The following is a 23,288-nucleotide window of genomic DNA, read 5'->3' on the forward strand; positions in this document are numbered from 1 at the left end:
AAGATAAAAGCGACTGCTTCTACTTGTCTGTGCCATTGTCATTGAGACAACAAGAGCAAACACTTTCATCTTGTTAATGGGCATGGTAACATGTACAAATCTATATCACAGTATGATTCACGAGTCTCTCAATTCACTTAAAAGTTAAAACAAATATTGTATGTTCTCACCCATTATCAATGAAGCATGCAATGACTTGTCAGTCATGCTAACATTGCACAAATGGAGTTTGGTTTGTTGGCGGAAATTTAGAAAAGTTTTGTTCTTTTTCATCTCGTGGATTGGTGGTCCCCGCGCATGTGCAGTATGACCTTCCAGGGACTCACTGATGTGGCGGAGCGGAGACGGATACAGTGGATAGGGGTTTGCGACGTTGTTGCGGTGCCCAGCAGAGTGGAGACACAACGCATGAGGTGGAATCCTCGGGTTACTCAATTTTATGAGTGAAATTTTGGTGCTACATGGGTTAGGGTAAGGATTAGTTAATCATTTCTGAAGGTTAAGGTTAAGGTTAGGGTTAGGGGCTATCTTATGCATAATGTCAGTGGATGTCCTCACAAGTGCAGACGTCCAAAGATATGTGCATGCCTGTCATAAGCCTAGAATTGAGAAACCTTTTGAAGTGTGCAAGACAGGCGTGAAAGTAACTGATTTAAGTATGAAGGGGAGAATATGTTCAATATCGAGAGGAAAGAGAAATTCACAGGAAAAAAAACAAATCTTCAAGGGGCATTGAGATGCAAATTCTTATTGTATCGCAGCCCTCGGATTCGCAATAGAATTGAATCTTGAGGTGGCAAGGGATTCCACCCCCTAAATCAAGAGATAATTCTGTTGACGTGTCTCCACAAATGTTTCATAATTTGTGTAGAGCAAAGCAGGATTATACTGTAAAGCACATTCTCAAGGATCAAAATACATTTGTGATTGAGAAAGCAGAACCTTATAAAAACAGTATATACTACTTAAAGGTTTTTTTTTCATCTAAATAATTTATAAAATTGTTGTTGGTAATACCCTGCAGTTCCTAGTAGGGGTGTCCTGAAACAACTTTTTCTCCTTTGACATGATACCAATATTGCAGCGTTGAGTATTGTCCTATAACAAAATCGATCCAATATCAGCAGGAGTGACACAAACTTTTATTTATTTTTTTAATATGAAATGCTTGAAGAGACTTAATGATACCAATCAAACTGGTATGAGACAACAGGTATGAGAAAATATGACATTAATTCCAAATATTTGGGTTACATAAATGTAATCTCACACTTGAGAATATACTCCACATGAATACATTCATCATTTTGTTTTAGCTTATCTTCACCAGGGTGGCTGGCTTGCTGGTGCCGATCCCAGCCATCTTCTGGCAGTAGACGGGGGACACCAATTGCAGGATACACAGAGACAAAACAACCATTTACGTTTACATTAATATGATAGTGTTTTTTTTTTTTCTGATATCAGACCAATATCCAATATCAATATAATTTGGGGACACCCTTAGTTCCTTGGTTTTACCGACTTACACTTTTAGTTTTTATTTACCTGTATCAGTACCATTGCCTGTCGCTATTAATACATGTGTTAATATGAATATAAATATGTTTAATTACTTCCTCTGCTAGTGGAATAAAGCTCCCCCTGCAGTGAAGGTTGCATAATGAGAGTTTCAAGTTTTTACGTGCCCTTTGCACCCACTCATGCAGGAAGTCTGTAATGTGCTAGGGTCACGGAAGATGAAGAGACTTTTTAATCATTCAAGAGATGATCCAAGTGTGTGTGTTGGGTGCGTGTGTGTGTGTATAGGGGCACACATGGCCCACCTGGCCCACATATTGGATAGGCATCCCTGTCATTACTGTGTTTGTGCCAAAACCTTGGTAGCGCGTATAAGCGTACAGTCATAGCATATTATTTTGACATTTTTCAATCTTATGTAGAAATTTGACATTTATGCATTCACACTTTGCATACTCAAAAAAGTAGCTTCTGTTAACATACTGTATATGAAGATGTTGGCATGGAATAAAGAGCTGCAGGAAAATTATGAAGCATTCGCTGCTGTGGATGACTTCCTGTACTGCAACAGCCTTCTGAAATTCATATGTGCATGCCACCCCTGAGTGCACTATTACATTTAGAGCCACCTGGATAGCTTTGAATATCTCATTATTTGCTCTGTGCACTTAGGCTACATGTTCAATGCATTAGTGGTGAAGCTTTTCTCAGACTGAAATTCAGCCACTCAGTGCTCAGACACATTGAGCACCTGACCTTTTATGTTGATTTACAGTTTACAGGAGTTTGGGACTTTGGTTTTTGAACATTTCCACAAAATCATGACAAAAAAAGTGTGTATGAATCATTTGCTTTTCGGCACTACTATGTCGTTGACTCATAGCCATTCCAGGGTGTGTACCCTTCTAATGAAGTCAATTGAGATCAGTTCCCTTAAGATAGACAATGGAGCAAAATTCAATAAAATTGCTAGTAAACAGCTCTAAAATAAAAAAAATAAAAATATGCAGCTAGTCTATGTGATTGGTATGGACCAAGATCATAATCTGCATCGGATCATCGGAATTTGCAGCGTAAAACCCTTAATGGAACATCACTAGTTTATAGTACAGTATTTCCCTCTTTTATTTCTCTTAAATACAATTGCTTGATTGCAGTTGTTTTATAGATTTGTTTTACAGTGGTGGTGATTGTCTGTGGTCTTATTCTGTATGTTTCCACTCCTTCCCTGTAGGGTTTATTTGTGTCTTCTAAAAGAAACGCTTTATAAGCTTTTCATTGGTCTTTGATATGCACAGTAGAGGAGGCAAAAAGAGAGCTGCCATGGTGGCTTTCATTGTAATTTGTGAGATTACAATATGCTAATGTGATAATTACGCTGGATACTCTGCAATAATCAGCTTGTACTGGCACTGCTGTCATATTTACCTTGAGGATTAGTGTGGCAAACACGTTCTCCAAATGTTCAATGAGGTGACGATACAATTCTGAGGTTGACACAACCGGGACCTTCACAAAGTATGTGGCGTTGTTCATGACGTTTGTCCCTGCGTACTAGTCATGCACATCCCTGTATATAGTCCCTTACCTCATTAAGATGACCTTGGCCACTTTAGACAGAAAAGGGACTAATGGTTAATGGACTTACACATACATAGTGCTTTTCTAGCTTAGGTACTCAAAACGCTTTAAACTGACAACTAATTTACCCCCTGATGAAGCAGGATCAGAAGCAACTGGGGGTTCCGTGTCTTGCTCAAGGACACTTCAACATGGTCACAATGGTCGGGGGATTGAACCCACAATCGCTTAGTTGGGAGACGAGGACTCTATCACTGAATCATGCCACCCATTGGGTCATTCAAGATACAATTCCAACTCGAGAGAGCATCTGTTTAGAACGCCTACTGAATATCTCCCTGAGTTTAAGTGAGATGAGGTGTTCAGGGCATGTCCCACCAGGAGCAGGCCCCCAGGGTAACCCAGGGCCCACTGGAGAGACTGTGTCAGCTTCCTTTGGAATGCCTCCAAATTTCCTTGCGAGGAGTTGGGCAAAGTGACTGGGAGGAGGAAGTCTGGGCTTCGCTGCTAAAGCTGTTGCCCCTGCGATCTGACCTTGGACAAGCTGTAGGTGATGGATGGATTGATGAATGCACAAGCAGACGGGTGGGCGGACAAACAAACAGGTTACAGTCTTGTGTCCAGGAAAGAAAGAATACCCAAACCAGCGCTCACACTTAATTAATGAGTCCAGCAGCTCGTGAATAAAAGCTGAAATAAGACAACTTGGGCATAGTTTTCAAAACTTTATCATAAAAATTGTAGTTGTACTGGGTTGGACACTGCATAATGAACATAGTCTGTTTGCAACTGGTAATGATAGCCTCTGGTTCCAAAGGTCAGTTATAAAATAATACCACAGCTAAATTCCTGTGAGGATTCGGACTTCAGAAGTGCATTGGCACTTTTCACAGTCAAGGTGATTATTCTGATCTTGTAGTCTTCAAATCTAATCGTTGGCGCACGCCATAGGCCATAGCCATAGAGTTAGTGCCTTAAGTTTTGGTATTTTTGACATGTGGTCGCTGATCCAGCATGGTGCATTAAAAAAATAAATAAATAAAATAAAATACATGAATGGGGGGTGGGGGCATGTTGTGTGTCTGTGGGTGTGAACACTACTGATGCAACTGATAATCAAGGCTGAAATATTTAAATAAATGGCCTAGGTGGGAACAAAAAAAGCTACAATTTCATTCTCACACTTCACTTCCCTTAGACATTATGTTCTTAAATGAATAAGAGCAATAGAAACATCGTCCTGATTTGTCTTTGCAGGTGGCTGCCATCAATCCCAGCCATCCTCTCGCCCAAATGCCGCTGCCACCTTCCATGAAGAACTGTATCCAGCTGGCTGCCTGTGAGGCCAGTGAGTTGCTACCAATGAACCCTGACCTCCCTGCTGACCTTTTCACATCCTGCCTCACCACACCTATAAAGATTGCCTTGCGGTGGTAAGGATTTTGCACACTTAAATTTAAATCCATGAATTTGAATCCACAAACTCACAAAGGGCAGGACATTGGGCCACGTAAGGTTGTTTTCCACGCAGAAACAACCTTAATCAAGACCCAAGGAATGAAACTAATTGTATCATTATTGACTATGTATGGCACAACACATTTATGCAAGTAGTACCAATCAGAAGTTAGAAAATACTCATGAATTTCTTGACTTCCTAATCTATTTCTATGCAGATAATTTTGAGTGTGCCTGTCTTTTTTTTTTTCAAACCAAAATTCCTCTGCTTATTATTGGCTGCATTTAAGAGCTGCATAGAGGATGATCTCGGCAGGTGTTGAAATGAATGCATAACAATGCTAAATTCAAATTTTAATCTTTCCTGTAGCACACTGGTTGCATCAGCCAAGCAGCATATTTGTGAGTGTATCGGTCTTAGGGGCTTGTGCGTTCAGCCCCTGGCGATTGCATCACTTCAACATTCACTTGAAGAATACAGTATGAGATTCGTTTCGACTTGAACTTGACAGAGATTGCCAGTTGCAAATAAATAAACATGAAACATTTGTAAGCACCAATTATGTTAATTTATTGACCCACAAAAAAGCATGGCACAGTTGTTAAAGAAGATTGCCCTGGGTGATGTTATTTGTCCTTCTATAACAGACAGAAGTATAATAGTGTCATGATACAGTGATGACATAAAATATACTCAACATGTAAAATATAATGAAGGATTTTTGGACAAACTCATCAGGGCAAATTCTCTTGGCCCTCTTTCCTCCCCCATGCAGGGAATGAGAATGTTGCTAATATTAGCACCGATTTCATTTTTTCTACTTTACTTTTTTTTTTTATGAAAAGTAGTTGGTGAAGGTCGGAAACGTGGCTAAATATAGCAAAACCTTTCCTTGGCAACACAAGATGTACCTCTTGCTACATGTGTGGTTGTGACGGTGGGTCATAGACTATGGGTAGTCCGGATCCATTATTTTCTGTATTGCATTAGTCCTTTATACATTTATTTATTTTGTAATTTTCTAACACCGCTGGCCTTGGAGGCTGAAGAAACTCGAACAAAAAAAAAAAACAAAACTGTTGCACAACCATTTCATCTTACTGTCATACTTCTTTCATGTCATTTGTTGAAGAAACATGTTTACCTGTTTGTTAAAGGATAGATAAGTTAAACAAATATTTACCGCATAGTTTTACAGAACCTTGTATGTTTAAATGACACTGGTATGTAATAATTGCCAACGTAATCAAGGTGCTGTGTTTTAAGTTGCACTTCATTTGCTGTGATTTATATCAATGTTGTTTGACGTTTTGATGATGCCATGAACCATTCCTCTTCACACAAACACATTTGTGTTACAGTCATCAGACAGATGATTTCACAAGTTTCCCATTCAAATGTTCCATCTAGTTTTACAACTTTTCATGAAGAATATACTGTAAGCCTGAGTGACAGGTTACCGCTAAGAAGTGTGCTACATCTACCATCATATTTCTTTCCTGCCATACATGTTAAAGAGTTTAGGCAGTCTTCCTCTCCTCTAAATCCACATATAGCTATGACCTTCAGCATGATGTATCTCAGTGCTATGTCATTAATATTGATATCCCTCTCTAACATTCTATTTCATAGAACAAGCTGCTGAATTATATTGACTCAACTGTTCCTAGAAGCTAACTCCATAAATGGATGTTGTGGCTTGCAAAGGACTGTGCCTGTTTAGTCAGACACCAATTTATTTGCTCTCTTTAGTTACAATAGCCCCTGAATTTAGTATTAGACATTAAAAATTCACCACCTTAACTTTAAGGGCCCCAATCATTGAAATTCAACTTTTTGGAGCATTTCACCATGTTACCATGTTAATTTCTCACCCTAAAAGTGTTATTTTCCATGAATGATGCACTTTTAAGAATTCCTTGCTTGTTCTGCACTCTAAGCAAGGCTCCACCCCAGGAGATAAAAAGGACTTGGGTGGGCTATAGTGGCGTGATGGTGAGGAAGAACACCTTCATACTACCACTACACCACCCCTTTACCGCCTGTGCAGCATAAAAACACACCCACTTTATGCATGTTTTTAAATTTAGGTTTTACACCGGTGTTGGAGTAGAGACCTTTTGCACAAAACCGGCACTTTCTTCTGCTACTAACTTTTTGTGTTTCTCAAAGTGAAGTACGAGGGCCTCCGTGGCACGGCGGAGCGTAGACGCATGCAGTTGGCATGGGTGCATAGGGGCACAGCACGACGGAGCAAGATTTGAAATCCGCTGGGAAATATGTGGATTCCACGGGTTATACAGACCCTGCATTGTTCCTGCATTTTATCTCGCCACCCAGCAAGTGGCCGATTAGCTATTTCTTCTCGATTAGCTTGTTTGTTTGCCACAGGTTGCGCTACATTTATTTCATATTCATCAAATAAAGGATGATTGAGACAGCATGAGCTTTCACTTTGGTAAACAAGGACAGAATCAGTATCAATTTAAAATAAGCTGATGAGTATGACAATCACTCTCGTTTGTATTGCTTTGTGTTTAGCTTTAACCACGAAACAATACCAAATAAACAATAAATGGGGGAAAAAAACTGGAGTTGGCTTCTAACTGCAAACAAAAATATCCAATTATTCGATTCATAGAGAGAACAATCAATACTATATCCATCCATCCCATTTGATTTTAAAAATAATGTGATTGAAATTTCTAGTATTCTTGCTGCATCACTGATGTATGATATACAGTATAAGGCGCTAGTGTGAATCATTCTGACATTTGTGACTGTCATTGGAAAGAATAAGAACTTGGTCAAGTAGACTATGTGCGCAAACCCCACTTTTTAGATTCAGCATCCCATATGAAGCCTTTCCACCAGTTCCACCACACAACACTCATTATCTCATTTTTATTGCTCCTAATCTGTTATCTGAATCTCAGTGTTCTTCAATTTAATTTTAAAATAGCCTTTAGAAATCAAGTCTGAGTTTTGTATACAGTACTGTCTGTGGTTGAGGGTGAGTGGGTGAAGGGATGCACTGATATGATTTCATACCTGAGTTTTAAAATTTTAATGAACAGCAACGTGGGATGGATGGTGGCAATATGGAAAGTGAGTGACGAAAAGCAGGAGGGTTGTGTGTTGCACTTACATTACATTGCTCAGGTGAGCAGAAAACCATTAATAATACTGTAAATATTCAGCTTCAATGTTTTTCTCATTACTGATCCGGAAAATGTAGAAGTTGGGTGCAGGAAAAAACTGACTAAGGGGAAGAGAACCATCACACACACATACACATACACACAAAATGTTCTGGAGAATTTTCTTTTTGAGCAATCCTATGATATGATTGGCAATAATCATGGTGTTGTTTCAGATTCTTAGAAATCAATTATTTTAATCAATTGTTTTATAAAGGTACATATCACCCACTGACATCTTTATGCTTTGGTCAACGTCATCTTAATAAATGTGTTCCAATTAAAGCAGTAATATGCATAATTTTCATTTGGCAAAATATCAATTATTCATGAGATCCCCCTTCATGTATTAAACATTTATGACTTACAGTATGCAAAGGAAATATATGCTATACTTTTTGTTAATGCAGATTTTCAAGATGCTGTTAAAATATGATGTCGACTGTTATTTACTTTACTTATGCTGTAAATAGTTTGTTTACCATAAAGAGAAGAAACGTAGATGAATTTTTAATACAGTATAGATTAGGATGCTGGGCTCACATAATTACATTTTACTCCTTTAAATCATCTGGGACTCCCCCGACTTAGACACATGCCTCATGGTCTACAAATCTAGCTACTGCTCTGCACTTTACTTTTATAGAGTGGGGAAATTCATTGCGGCAGTTCTACATGGCACACACTATACCACCTTTTTCTGCCTATGTGCCGCTACTTGTAAGACTGGTAAACATCAAAATGATATTATTTCTTCACTTGTGAGGAGCATTTCCATATATTGATTGGACTTGGATCTGCAGCTTCGATCAAAACATGTGCACGCTATAACAGGCCTTATATATATATATATATTTTTTTTTTTTTTTTTTTTTTTTTAATGCACTAAGTGCATAGTGTGTTGCTTGGCAACTTGGTCAACTCTCAATTTGCAATGTCTCTTCTAAGGATTTCATACAGCAAATGCAAAAACGCATGCCCCTTTCACAGTAGTCTGTAGATGAGGCTGTTCCGTCAACATTCTTGGAGAAATTGCTATTTTAATGTTAGCTATATTTCTGGCTATATGAGCATTATTTTGCACCTTCTACCTTTGTTCACAATAGGAGACGAGGCACCTCACCCCACTTCAGCGTCATGCATGAGCGGCTATGACACTTAGCTGTGCCGGCGGAATACCGTGTGAGCATGTCAGGATATGATACGTAGTATTATATAAAAATGTCCACTATTCCATATAACCCATAAATTTTATACACACCTAAGGGGAATTTGGAATGTCCAATACACATATCATGTATGGATTTAGAGTGTGGTATGATGCAGGAGTGCCTGTAGAGCATAAGTATCTAACTTCAGTCCTCGAGGGCCAGCATCCTGCATGTTTCTCAGATTTCTTTTCCCAACACCCCCGATTCAAAAGATTAGCTCATTAGTAAGCTCTGCAGAAGCTTGAAACTGATTCCAATCATTTGAATCGGGTGTGTTAAGGAGATACAACCGTAAAACATGCAGGATTGCGGCCCTCAAGGACTGGAGTTCAACACCTGTGCTGTAGTGTAACCACGTGGGCTCGGGAAGAACATGACAACTCCACACAAGAAGGGTGGAGCAAGATGGAATTGAACTGTGAGGTGGGCGTGCTAACCACTCTTCCCCGTGCCGCCGCTTGTGGAGAAATTGTTTAACCAAATTATTTTTAATGCTATGAAGGTATTTTCAAGTTCACTGTTGAATGAAACAGTTAAGCTGTTCAAAAGTGTCAATCATATCTTGAGGCCTATTTTTAGTTATATCGAAACAACAAAAATTTAATATTTTTAGGGATTTAATATTATGCTCAGGTAATTTATGACTCCTCAAAAAATCGATTTTCTGGTTGGTTTCTTCTTGTTTTTATTGCCTGTAAGCCAATTCAACACTCATCCAGTTGTACAGTATACTGCCACACACAAATGCAGTGTCACAATGCTGTCACTGACTCTGCTTTTACCTTTCAATTCAACCTGCTGTGACTACTGAGAGCAAAAATTTTCACTCTGAAAAATGTTGTCAAAAACTGTCAGAACTACTCATCAGTAGTATAATGCGGCTTTACATCTTGCGGAGGAAATTATCTCTTAAGTTCTGAGTTTTTAGTTCTTGTTTTTCTTCGCCACTCACCAGCACTTATCCCCTACTTATCTGCTTTTTTTTTTTTTTTTTCATAGGTTTTGTATGCAGAAGAGTGCTAAGTTGGTGCCAGGGGTGACATTAGACCTAATTGAGAAGTAAGTGATATTCTTAACGCTATTATAATATATATATATAATATATATAATATATATATAATATAATAATAATAGCTTTTCAGTCATACGTGTTATTTCATGTGCTGGAGCCATGTGGATTTTTTTGAGTTCCTGCAAATGTTGATGATGAAATGTGACCTGATGTTTTTTTTTTTGTTTTTTTTTTTTGATTGATTGATTTATTGAACATATAATACAAGATTTTGAATTAGAAATTAAAACAAAAAAGGATCATCAATGGAAGTCAGTTCAGTTTGTTTTTTAGTAATACTGTAGTAGATTATATAACATCCCACAAAAAAAGAACAACGTACTCATCTTCATTTAAATCACATCAATAAATGCAAGCAGACCATTCATAACACCACAAAAAATCCTTTCTTTTGACACAACTTTGTAATCAGTGGTTACAAAGCTTCTCCAGCCTCCCTGCTATATGTTAAATGTCTCATTGATTAATCGGCCATCCCATTTATACTGTATGTCTGATAGTAGCTCTTTTAAAATTGCCCCATTATTTTGCCCCAGCATGCCACAACCCTCATGAGGAGCAGCGTCTGCCCGCCCGTTCGTTTGTCCGTGCGTCTGTCTGTTAACTTAGCCGCTTCTCTTAGAATTCATTTATGACTGGAAGGATATTATGAACCAAAAAAGTTTTAGCAGCCCCTAAAGTTCCTCTAGACCAATACTAGATATCGTAAGAGGCAAATATTTTTCCCATGTTGTCATTTTTCAGTAGGGTATGAATAAAACATTTCTCAAGAACCAGAATGTTATGTTAAAACAAGGTAACAGGTGGTCGAATGCAAAACAACTTTCAAACCATCTAGTCATCTACAGCCTTCTGGAGACCTATTTCAGCTTGCAGCATTCACCCATACTAATTAAATAGAATAACATAAAAGAAACACATTGTTATTATTAGTTCTGTTCTTTTTATTGCTGTTGAACATTCTAAAATTTTGGATGGTTTGACACATTGCACTTGGCAATGAATGATCAAACCGCTGATGCCTGAGCTGAATATTGAATAGAGCTCATAAAAGAAAAATGGCATAAAACTAATTTCCCATCCCACATATGAGTCATAAAATTAAATATTCTGTCTAAAGAGATGTGTTTTTCTCAATTTGATATAATCATATAATCAAAGGTACTACGTTAAAGAAAATAATCTGAAAGATATGTTTATATATGTTTTATGTAAGTCCGAACATTCCTGGGTACTAGAAATAATTTCCATCTGACGCTGATACTCTAAATTAGAGTCGCTGCCTTGCTGGTGCCTATCGCAGCTGTCTTCGGGCAGTAAGTGAGGGACACCCTGAAATGGTTGCCAGCCAATCGTAGGGCACATATAAACAAACAACCATTCACATACAATCACATTTAAGGACAATATTTAGTTGTCCAATACACCTGCCATGCATATTTTTGGAGTGTGGGAGGAAGCCAGGATTCCTGGAGAGAATCCAAGCGGGCTCGGGGAGAACATGCGAAGTACACACAGGAAGGCCGGCGCCAGCTGGGTTGAACTCAGGACTTGTAAGGCAGACTTGCTAACCAGTCTGCCACTGAGCCGCTCGATATATATAATTTAATTTACTTATTTTGTCATAGGACTATCCAAAAATGGCTGGTACTTAAAGAGTTAAATGTAAGTGGCCCGTAGATTGTATGGTGTCATAGGTGTTCGACTTACTTCATAGCTATTTATGAGGTCAGCCAAATCTAGATAGGACATGTAAAATAAGCAAGGCCTTGGCGAGTAGTCACTTTATTTCGTCAATTTGAATAATTGGATACTACAAAAATAATAATAATCAGATGAATCTTTTTTTATTGTTTATTTCAATGTCAGAAAAGACTACCGTGATTTTTACCACTTGCACTTAAACTATGCCTGCAAACAGTTAGGATCATTTTTTTACAATGACAGTCAAAGGCATTCTATAATTCTATAGTAGTTTACTAACTAGCTAGTTTATTGCTATGTTTAGGAGAAATTCCAACCCTTGTGGAAACCAGTTTTCAAAAGAATATTGATTGAGTGTTTAAAATGGAGCCAGACACAACACATAACGCCTGTTTAATGAAAATGTTGGGAGTGTAAAAATTTACGCAAACGTGAACATATGGAAACTGTGCTCCCTGTGGCCAAAATTGCTTTGCCATTTCTGCAACATATATAACATTTATGTGGATTTTATTTTAATGCTGTTTCGTATAAAATTATTTGAGTTTATTACTGAGATAGCATTATTTGTTCAAAGTGCACATACATCACCCATCCCTTTAATTAAACATGTCATTATTGCAAATTGACAGTGCATAAAATGCACAATTCAACACTGATTAAGGTTCAGTCACAGTACTTTTTTGGTCTGTAGCGTTTCAGAAACTGCAGAAACATATATTCTTGTGTTCTATGTTAAAGCAGATATTTGCAGATGATTTATTTTGAATCAACACAAAGATAATGAGTCTGCTGTCATGGTGGACTATATAAATCTTAGAATATATACTGTTGTAGGGCTGAAATTATGAGAATTTGGACAATTTTAAAATAAAACTATAAATGATGAATAGATTCAATTATTGCAGCTCTGTTATTGTCACTTGACAATAAAACACAAAAGTTACCGTATTCTCCGCACTATAAGGCGCACCTAAAAGCCTTAATTTTTTTTAAAAAGCTGATGGTGCGCCTTATAATCAATCAGGTGTGACTTATATTTGGATCAATATTGAGATTGGGATTCATAAATGGGGAATGAACTGTTAAAGTAAGCTTTACCTGTTTCTTTTGTGTGTTTACAGTTGAAAAAGGTTAGTCATATTGACATTGAATTATTATGCTATTGAGAGTTTAGAGTTATTATTTGAGTTATGATTGTAATTACTTACTTACTGAGTATTACTAAATTGTGATTGAAAAAGTTTTAAAATATGTCATTAATTGAGGGTGCGCCTTACATATGGAAAAGATTTTACAGTGTGTCATTAATTGAGGGTGTGCCTTATAATCCGGTGCGCCTTATAGTGCGGAAAATGCGGTACTTAAAAAGAAAAAGGAAAAGCCATTGGGCAATGCATGTTTTCTTTGGACGGCAACGATAGGCAGCACTTTGCAGTGCAACTTAAGTGCATATGTACTTTACATCTGAAATGTGTTACAATATTACACAATAGCTTGTAAGCTGCTTCTGTGTTCTTCTGTGGTTCTTACCGTAATTTATGGACAAGCAGTTTCTATGAATAATTGTATGTTTAAACGGGAATATTCAGTGTTTGTATTTTGTCGGTCTCACTGCGTTAAAGCCTGTAAATGTAAATACCCCAATTGAGTGTAGTGACATTGTCAAGCGATTGCCACTTTGTGTTCTGAGTCTGTTCTGAGTTGTGACATGCAATGAGTGCCACCAAGCCATCTGTGTTGCGTTATGTTGTGTCCAGGATCCCTGGCAGGCTCAATGACAGGCGCACGCCCCTCGGAGAACTCAATTGGATCTTCACAGCCATAACTGACACCATTGCCTGGAACGTGTTGCCCAGAGGTGTGGCTCTGCACACACACACACACACAGATCTCTCCAGAATTTCAAATGAAGGCATCTCATAAGGCACTGTAATAAAATAATGAAGCATGACTAACAGTAAAACTGACAGAAAAAGTGTAATGTAGTGCAGAAGTACAGCTAAGTCCAAGTGGGCTCCTCAAGTGGAGAGTGGCATCCATTTGGCAGCCAAATATTAGAGCAAACTGTGTTTGATTTTTTACACGTAACCATTCTCCACCAATAAGTTTGACAACCCCTGTCTTATAGTATATGTCATATCCACACCACTTTAAGGCCATATGGTGAACAGGGAAAGCCTTATTGACGTTAACGTAGAAAAATTTCCTTTACACGCTTGTTGAAAATATTCAACACTTTGAAAGTGTCCTACAAATAACCAGATTTTAATTTGCCCGCATCTCGTATTTAAAATTGACCATTGGTAACTTGTAAATATAAATACATTTCCTTTGAATACTTTTGACAATTATGTTTGCTAGTTCTTTAAATTTTGATAGTGATGTCATATTGGAACTCATTCAATTATTTTGCTTTTGCTCGGCACCGTGAGGCGTGGGTGGGGGGAAACCTGTCCCGTATTGAGCAGTTGAATCCGATGGCCGCTGTTGTCAGGAAGACAACTTTAGCCGAAAATCGCCCATGCCAGATCTAGATGGAGTTCTTCTATGGCTGGGATTTTCATTTTTCATACTGTGCACACAGTTATTCCCAGTCCGTACCTGCCTTTTATGCAGCACACATCCCAAGCATACCGGTACAAGCTCTCAGCTTTCAGCAACAATGTGACAATGCTGATGGCTGCCAAAGCCCTTTTAAACCCTCGGGGCTCTACTGTTAATGAAGCGGCCCACGTCAGGGAGAATCCCAGTAATGAGGCTCTGCTGCACACCACATTCAAAACACCCATATTATTGTCCAAGTCTGTTATGTGCTCCATCAAAATATTTCTATGTTTGAGCACACACAGTTTTGCTCCTACTCCAAACAAATACCACAACCATAATAAAAAACAATAAATCTGCAGGAAATTGATCCCCCCCCAATGCTGAGGTTTTGTTTTGATTATGCACTTTATAGTGACAGGTGAGCTGTAGCCTATCCCATTTTATTTTTAATGAGAATGGGTACACGCCGGACTCGTTGTCAGTCATTCAAGAGGTATATAGAGACAGAAAACCACACATTCACTCTCACTTTCACGCCTGTAGGTAATCTAGAGACTTTAATTACAGTAACATCAATGAAGTATATCAAGTCTCAAAATAAGCAGTTTCCCACCACTGTTAGTAACGTAAGTTTTGGATTTTCCGCATCATTGTAAAAAGATGGAACCGCAACTGAGAATCAAACGTCCGCCGACGGCCCCAAATGCTTTTTGAATGACAGTTCATATGTGGTCAAATGGCCTGATTCCCTTAGTCTTAATTAGTGGGTCCATCCAGGACAATCGCCACTGTTCAGGACACACGTACTTTGTGATTTGCTCAGTGAGAAAGAAAAATGTGTGCGTTTATGTGAAGGCTACATATTCAATGAACAGCGGTGGTTACTTTCCGATAAGCTTTCCTCGCAGCTCCCCTTCATTCCAAGCGTCCTTTACCCCAAATGCTTTTCACTTTAATTGAAAGAAAGCTATTTGTGTTAAATGTTTGCTTAAAAAAGGAGGGAGATATTTAGAACAAAATCCGAAATAAAATTTGTGTTGAGAAAATCTGAGATTTTATATTTCTGCAAAAGAATTAGGGCTACCCAGCCCTACTTGAGCATGTATTTTGGCGTGGCAAGATGGGAAGAGGCCCTTGTAACTGGAGAAAAGGCCCCATAGGTCATTAACAGTAACCGAGATGTCGGTAAAAACATGTCTAACTTTTTGATATTTGCTTTTCTGCAGAACTCGACTTTCATTATGAATAAAAGCATATATACTAGTGCACTTTCTAAATTTTATGAGTTGCTTTAAAAAAAAAAAAAAAAAACTTCACGTACAAAACTAGACTTCTCTTCCTTGCTCTCATGTATTTTGTGTAAAATGTATTCTTTGTTCTGTCTTGGTATAGATTTGTTCCAGAAGCTGTTCCGTCAGGACCTTCTGGTGGCAAGCTTGTTCCGCAATTTTCTATTAGCCGAGAGGATAATGAGGTCATACAACTGTACCCCAGTCAGCAGTCCTCGCCTGCCTCCAACATACATGCATGCCATGTGGTAAGACACACAAACACACCTCTGTGTTACGCATGCTGAAAGAGTCCACAAGGTGAAAAGAATTAGCAGTGCCCTTCGTCCTCACATCTATTTTTTGTACATGCTGCTGCAATTGACAAAATGCATTCTTGAGTGGAGAAGGGGTACAGAGTGACACTATCTACATTTTATGATACTGCAATGTAACATTTTTTATGCCATGCAGTGATATAAATGCCACCAGCCAAAAGTTAATGACGCTCATTTGTAAAATGAGAAGTCCACTCAAGTGCTGAACAGCTAAAAACCCTGCACAAGAATTATAAAATTCAATGAGCAATACAGTGCCTTTACTTACTCTAATTGTTTATCAGCTAACCCTGTGATATCATTTATTAATATGATTTAAATAGAACATTCTGACATTTGCATGACTAAATAAAAAACTATGACTACTGAAGATTTACACACATGAACAACATCGGTACAAAATACTAATATTAAAGGAAACATTAAAATAATAGTAAAATGAAACGAAAATGTAATTAAAACCAGTGAAAATCAGACATTCCTTTTGCATTGTGATTCAGAAAAGAGTTCTTTGAAAAGACAAACTCATAAAAAGACATGGACAAAAAAGTTGGCACCCAATAATTAATACTTTGTTGCAGACGTTTTAGAGCCACACACTGCAGTTAAAACTTAAATCAGGACTCATGGAAGGCCATTTCAGACTCGTCAATTGTTTTGCTCTTAAACATTCTTGGCAACTATTCCATGTCTCTTTTGCTCCTTAACCTGTGCCGGGACTCATGACTTCTGTCTGAGACCAAGGTTTCTGACCTCAAGGAGCACATTTGTTTCTAGGATACCTCCTTGATTCTTGGAATTTAAGAAATGCTATCCCATTAACTTCATGCCGTTACACAAACCGTTCTCCCTGACGTTATCTACATCACTCTACTCTGCTCTACTTGACAGAACCGGCTCTACTCTACTCTACTTGCTTTTTCTGATACAGGTTGAGTTGCGGTTCCAAAAAAGTAGCCCGGTTACAAAACATGACATTCGTACTTTTTAGGCCATTGATTGGTCCAAGACAGATTCAAACACAAGAAAGATGCAGCGCAGAATACTAGAAGGGGAAAACAGCCTCCGTTAACAATGAACAGTAAAGAGGGGAAAAAGAAGGAAAAAGATTTCGCTTTCACAATCTTTCTCTTGAAGTCAAAATCGTCTTCTAGTTTGGAGCCGTGTTCCAAAAAAGCCACACTCCAAGCATCAAGTACAATTAACATTCACACTCTCCATTGTTTTGTATTTTGTTTTGTTATTTTATACTGCTTGCACACGTTTTGTCGCCCAGTAACATGACGGTCACGGGTGAGGTAAGGAGGTGCTCCCGGGAAAAGGCTAGAGCTTGGCAATGAAATTGATATATTGCAATACGTGAAGCAATATGTGTATCGCAATACGATATTCAGTTTCCAATGTATTGCATATCAATTTTGACACATTTTATTTTGGTAATATTTAGTTATAACAATAAGTCAATTTCTACTTGGTTTTGGTCATTTTTTTCTCACCACCGCTTATGGTTCAAGAGCATAAATGGCTGACCAAGACAAAGTCGAGTAAGAAATTGTGTGCAAGAAGAGGGCAAAATCCCCCAAATGCCAACATTTTGGCTTTAAAAAAATAAAAGAGTGACCACAGCACCGTGGGTAAATTTGCTGCGTGTTTTCATTGCGAACGTACATGTACTGTGTATTCATGTGGTGAATGACTAAATTGACAATGCGGTGTCACCATCCAGCGACAACAAGCATGTCTGAAATAGGATCTAGCAAGGCAGGCCTTAACATGAAAATTAAAATAGGTGCTACTGGCACCAGTCAATCATCCATAACAGACTTGTTTTCAAACAATTTAACAAAGGAGTGTAATAGCAAGTCAGCAAAAGTCTAGGACCTCACCAAACAAGGTGAACAAAATTCTCCATTACATAATTTCTGTATTTATTTCCGATATTACACGCTGCGCTGATGTGTACTTGTGGTTCAGAATGAATATTTCTGAATATACACGTCTTAAATTATGTCTAATAAATCTTCATACAGATATTTATCAATGTGTATGTGTTAATTATTCTACCTGCTGGGGACATAGTAACACAGTCAAGGGCATGCTTGAAATAAAATAAAATGTGGGGCATGCTGCTTTTTTTTTTTTAAGAATGTTCTCATTTGTGCACATATGTCATTAATGTGTGGCTTCTGAGAAAGAATATATAGATTCAATTTACTATTAAAATGGTTTCTGTTTTTTTTTTTCGCTATTTGCCCATTATAGCGCAATACGTATTGCAATATGCCTTTGCTTTATCCCAATATAGCGCAATACGATTTCAAGCCGCAACACCAGGAGTGGCGGTGGGAACATAATATCCTTTGGTGTAGACTAGAGCGTAGTAAAGTAGTGTGAACTTTTATCATGTGCAAACGAGCAGTTCAATTGCTAAAAATGGATCTGCGTGATTACCACGAAAGAAAAAAAAACAAAACAAAACTCCTTATTACTGTAACATTTACATTTAGTGAACCACCTCCACATAAAGAGTATTTGTGATCATCCTCAACGGGGTTCTCCGTTAAGGCTTTTCGGGTGGTAGCCTGTGAGCCAAATTGTGATGTATCTATTCTCAGCGGTCTATGTACAGGCTGCAGCTTTGTATGCTATTGTAAAATATTTGCTCTTTCCTTGCCAGCAACAAGAATTCTTATCATGTGAAATACTTGTCCGCCAGTTTTTTTACCATTTTTCGATAGCTACGAAAGATATGATCAGCGGGTCGCCTTTTCCGATAACGCTTGGAGTAGATAAGTACATGCATTTCTGTGTTGACTCACTGCTTTAGTTTCAATTACTGTATATTTGTTGGCACAATGTTGGCATTAGACGTACTTAGCAGATTCTGACTTAGGGTTCGATGCCACCTAAATTCTGAACTCTAGTCACCAGCCGAAGTGGCTGGCAAGATCTCCGACACCGCTGCTACAGCGGGGTCCGGGTGGGCGCTGCAGTTGAGGAGGTCTGCCCGGAAGAGACAAAATGTACATTTGACTTCAAAGTTAAATTCCCTCCGTTAACCCAAGCACGCCAAAGTACTCGTCTGTGTCCTTGTAGATTGATTTCAATCTACATTTCAATTGCTATCCCATTAACTTCGTGCCTTTACACAAACCGTTTTTCCTGTATTGTTGTTCTAAAAATGCATCCCTGCAGCCTCCCACTCGTTATATCTTGAAGCAAAGAAAACCTCTCTGGCTCTTTCTAGCGAGGCAGATTGCGTAACAAGATGGCATGTCTTTTTGTAAAGAATCCTGCTCTTGCAGGAGTTAATAGTTTTCATTCTGGCTTCCAAGGCTGTATGTTTATATGTATACATGTGTGTGTGACGACAATTATTGAGGGCTGTGCTGCACTGCAGCACATACAGTATTTAGTGGCACATAATAATGATGACGCTGCGTAGAAATCAAGACTGATAGAACCATAAATGTGAAAGTGCCACAGATAAAAGGCCACTCGAATAATAAAAGTGGAACAAGGAATGTTAGAGTACAGGGAGGCAATAAAAGAATTTGGGGGTTGCTGGATCGATGACGGTGACCGCACACATACAGCAATTGTTATTCAAATGGTGCTGAACTGGATAGAACAGAAAAATCCAAGGCTGATTACTCCCCTGTGGACACTTTCAGTGTGGGAGTGTGTACAAATGTGGGAGTGTGTGTTACTGCACCACTCTCTGCAGGCAACAGCGACAAGTGCTTAGTCAGCCACCAACTGCTCCCTTACACTCTTCTGTTGACTGCTGTCCCCATTTCACATGCACCGTGCACACATACACACACACAAGCACACACTTGACAGGTTTTGGTGATGAGTTGCTCATTGATATTGGCAGCCATTACCTGAGTTAATGCTGTCATCCCAAGTGGTGCTGCTTCTCTCCTCCCGTGAGCATGTCTTTCCTGATTTGGCTCTGCTGCATTTCTGTTATCGTCCTTTGATTTCATACGTTATTGGCAAAGACGGATATCTTTATCCAAATTCCATCTCTTATGAAAACTTTGTTTTCCAGCTTTTACACATTTATTTTCAGTATTTATTTATTTATTTATTTTTCCATCATATATTTTCATGACTTCATCCCATGTTGCAAACTCAAATCTATTTGCATATCGTGGTACTTTTAGATGTTTTTGATTTGAGTCCTTCTGTGACCAACCATGCTTGTGACTCAAAGTACTGTGCCTCTTAAAACATTGTTTTTCATTGAAATGAAGGGAAATGATTTTAATTTGTTCCAGTCTTAGCCAAAAAAAACGTGTAAGATTGACACTATATAACTTGGACTTCCTGAAACTAGGCATGGGACGATATCAGAATCTGACCATGTGATAACCCTGAGCAAAAATATCACAGTATTGCGGTACCACAGTATTAAAATTACAGCTCTAAAATATACAATTTAAAAATATTTTTTGCTAATTAGCGATTTTTCTAATTTATAAAAAGTTTTATCAAAAAAATACATAATACAGCATTTGTTACAATAACACACATTTAGCATGCTAAATTTAAATAAACGTACCGTATTTCCCATACTATAAGGCGCACCGAAAAGCCTTAATTTTTTTAAAAAGCTGACAGTGCGCCTTTAAATCCGGTGCGCTTTATATATGGATCATATCATGTGCTAACTGCATAAACTATGGTTTATGCCTAAAAAATCCAGTTCGAACCAACCTGGCCCGCCGATATTAAAGCCCAACTCGGCCCAGCCCGATTAATTAACTATTTGCAGGCCCCACACGATTTTTTTATTTTTTTCGTAACTTCTTGCTGCTCCATATCGGAATAGCAGGTCAAAAATATAAAATGCAGGCCGAGGGAAAATTAAAAAGACGCCGGCACTGCGCGTTCACCTGCGCTTGACTCTTCGCTCATACCGTTTCATGTTTGTCGTTTAAAGTTTCCTGACTTTCATTTATCCATAACATCTTGCTGCTCCGTATCGGAATAGCAAGTCAAAAATATGTAATGCATGCAGAGGAAAAAATTAAAAAGACGGCAGCGCCACGTGTTCACCTGCGCTTGAATCCTCACTCATACCGTTGCATGTTTGTGGTTTAAATTTTCCAGACTTTTGTTTATTCAAAACTGTTTGCTGCTCCATATTGGAATAGCAGGTCAAAAATATATAATGCATGCTGAAGAAAACATTTCAAAAACGGCCGACCGCCAGGCGTTTGCCAACGAGCCCCACCTCCAGACCTGGCTCCAGAAGGTGGGCCCCGGTGACCCGCGTCCGGACAAGCAAAAACCAGATCCAATCATTTTTTCACAAAGGGTCTGTGAGCTGTGCTTATTCCCTTACCTAGGACCTGTTTGTTGTGGACCCTACCAAGGCCATAAAGCCCCAAACAACCTAGCTCCTAGGACCACTGGGACACGCAAACCCATCTACTACGGTCAGGGGACGACTCACGGAGGGTACTTGCAAATGTGCATTGTCAAATCTAGATGATATGAGTGATTGGGTGGTTCGTCTGGTGGCTGAATGACTATTTAGTAGCTAGCTGCCAGCTCATATTAGCCTGTGTTGGCTGTACAAAGCCCGTTTGCATAACGCCAAGTCATCATGGCGGGCCATCAGCTATGTATATGCTGCACGTTGGGTTGAGTTCATCATCATTTTTACTTTCTCTTTCACAGCTTCTTCTTTCATTTACTTGTGGATTCTGTTTTCTGCAACTTGCAAACCAAAGTTTGAAAGAAACAATGGACAGCTTGATAAAAGTCACGCAGATTTCTGCCACCTCTGATTGGATTAATATCCTCGCAGCTCGCAGTTGGTTACATAACACCACATTTCTTAATCATTATCATCTATCCCTACTTAAATCACCCATCTTTTTTTTTTTCTGGTCAGTCTTAATGTACTGCGTGCCGGCACGGGAAGTGGGGATTGGCCACCACTTGTCCTACTGTACATTACTACTGAGAAAGGGGGAACCATTTTAAAAAAGTAAAAGATGTGTTCTTTGTGTTCCTCAAGTTGTTATCATATTACAGCAAGTTGCATTCATCAACATCAATAAATTGACACTGCCCCCTTACTAATCGTGAGGGGAAAAGCTCCTTTGATGCCCAGAAGTGAAACAGAAAAGCAGGAAGGAGCGAGGCACGCAGACTACAGAAGCTGGAATAGGGGTCCAAAGTTGTGTTGCATAACCGAATGAATTAGTTATGATGGAGTGAGCGCAGGGGTTTCGAAAAGGATTAAAGGCTCCTTGCTGCCCTCTCTTGGCTCCTAGGTATCTAAAGTCTACAATTACAGGCACGTGAAAGGAGGAAATGTTAAATAGAAGTTGTTGCGCGTGTCACCTCTTCCAGGCAAGCATGGGACCTGGCTGTGGATATCTGCTTGTCTCAGCTGCCGACCATCATCGAGGAGGGCACTGCATTCAGGGTAAGTGTGTGTTTTTTGTTCCTAAACCAAATGAGAAAATACCAAACGCAAATGAGGAATCACATTTTGAGTTCTGCTGACGTAAGAGGACCTCAATAGCAACCCTACCGAGAAGCACCATTGACGTCAGCTGTTTGTGTGTGTGTGTTCTTTTTTTTTTGGTTTTGTTTTGTTTTATGGGAATAGGTGGAGAAAGCAAGGATTTTTTTTTTAAACTCTTTGGTTTAAGGAGTTATGGTTTTCACATTAACATTGGTAAATAAGAAAACACAAGTTGTGGTCAGTCAGAATCCTCGAAAATTGCTGACAGCTTCTCTGTTTCTTTAAATGGCTGGCTTTAAAAGAGTTAAAAACGAAATCAAATGAGGCAAACAACTTGCATTTTCTCCAAAGAAGCTCCACAATTTGCTTATTATGTTTTTGTGATCCTTTAACACAAGCTGGGTTGAAAACAACACTCGCCTTCATGCTTCTGTGCTTGGCCAAGGTTAATTAATCATTGCTCACCTTTGAGATGAAGTACATCATATTAAAAGACTATGGTGACCAAGTAGTCTCCAAGACTAATGGAGACATAAGTCGTTCTGCCCGTCTCAAACATGTTGTAACAATTTCCAGAGGAGCAGAAACGTTCAGCCACTTTGCTCTAAACACCAAGTAGGCCACCCTGAAAAAGAAAGACAGTTGGAGTGGTGCAGCTTTCTAAATAGTCACTTTGATCTGGGCCTTTCCTGTCGTCCTCTTCGACTAGGGCATCGTATTCATTGCTCCCATGGGAACAGCTTTCCATCCTCATTTCTTTTGTTACACCTGCTTAAACTGAAATCACTTTCCAGCACTGTGATTGAGCCTCTGAGGACTAATGAAGAGCATGGCTTGCTTATGCTCTAAAAAGGTTTTCTTTTTACCTCTGATATGTATTACCCATTTACC

General features: G+C 38.8%; 1 protein-coding gene across 5 annotated transcripts in view; it reads left to right on the top strand.

Annotated features, from left to right (window-relative positions):
• Window positions 1-23,288, top strand: part of rptor (regulatory associated protein of MTOR, complex 1) — a 120,499-nt gene that overhangs the window by 29,951 nt on the left and 67,260 nt on the right. For all 5 annotated transcript variants that reach the window (XM_088419991.1, XM_088419992.1, XM_088419990.1 and 2 more), the window contains exons 7-11: window positions 4,360-4,535; window positions 9,972-10,031; window positions 13,509-13,609; window positions 15,691-15,835; window positions 22,280-22,355. In XM_088419991.1, the coding sequence (XP_088276117.1) occupies window positions 4,360-4,535; window positions 9,972-10,031; window positions 13,509-13,609; window positions 15,691-15,835; window positions 22,280-22,355 (558 nt within the window). The remainder of the gene's footprint in view (window positions 1-4,359; window positions 4,536-9,971; window positions 10,032-13,508; window positions 13,610-15,690; window positions 15,836-22,279; window positions 22,356-23,288) is intronic.

Source organism: Hippichthys cyanospilos, chromosome 7, assembly GCF_059441005.1.
Source record: "Hippichthys cyanospilos isolate Australia breed blue-spotted pipefish chromosome 7, RoL_Hcya_1.0, whole genome shotgun sequence".
NCBI classification, from domain to species: domain Eukaryota; kingdom Metazoa; phylum Chordata; class Actinopteri; order Syngnathiformes; family Syngnathidae; genus Hippichthys; species Hippichthys cyanospilos.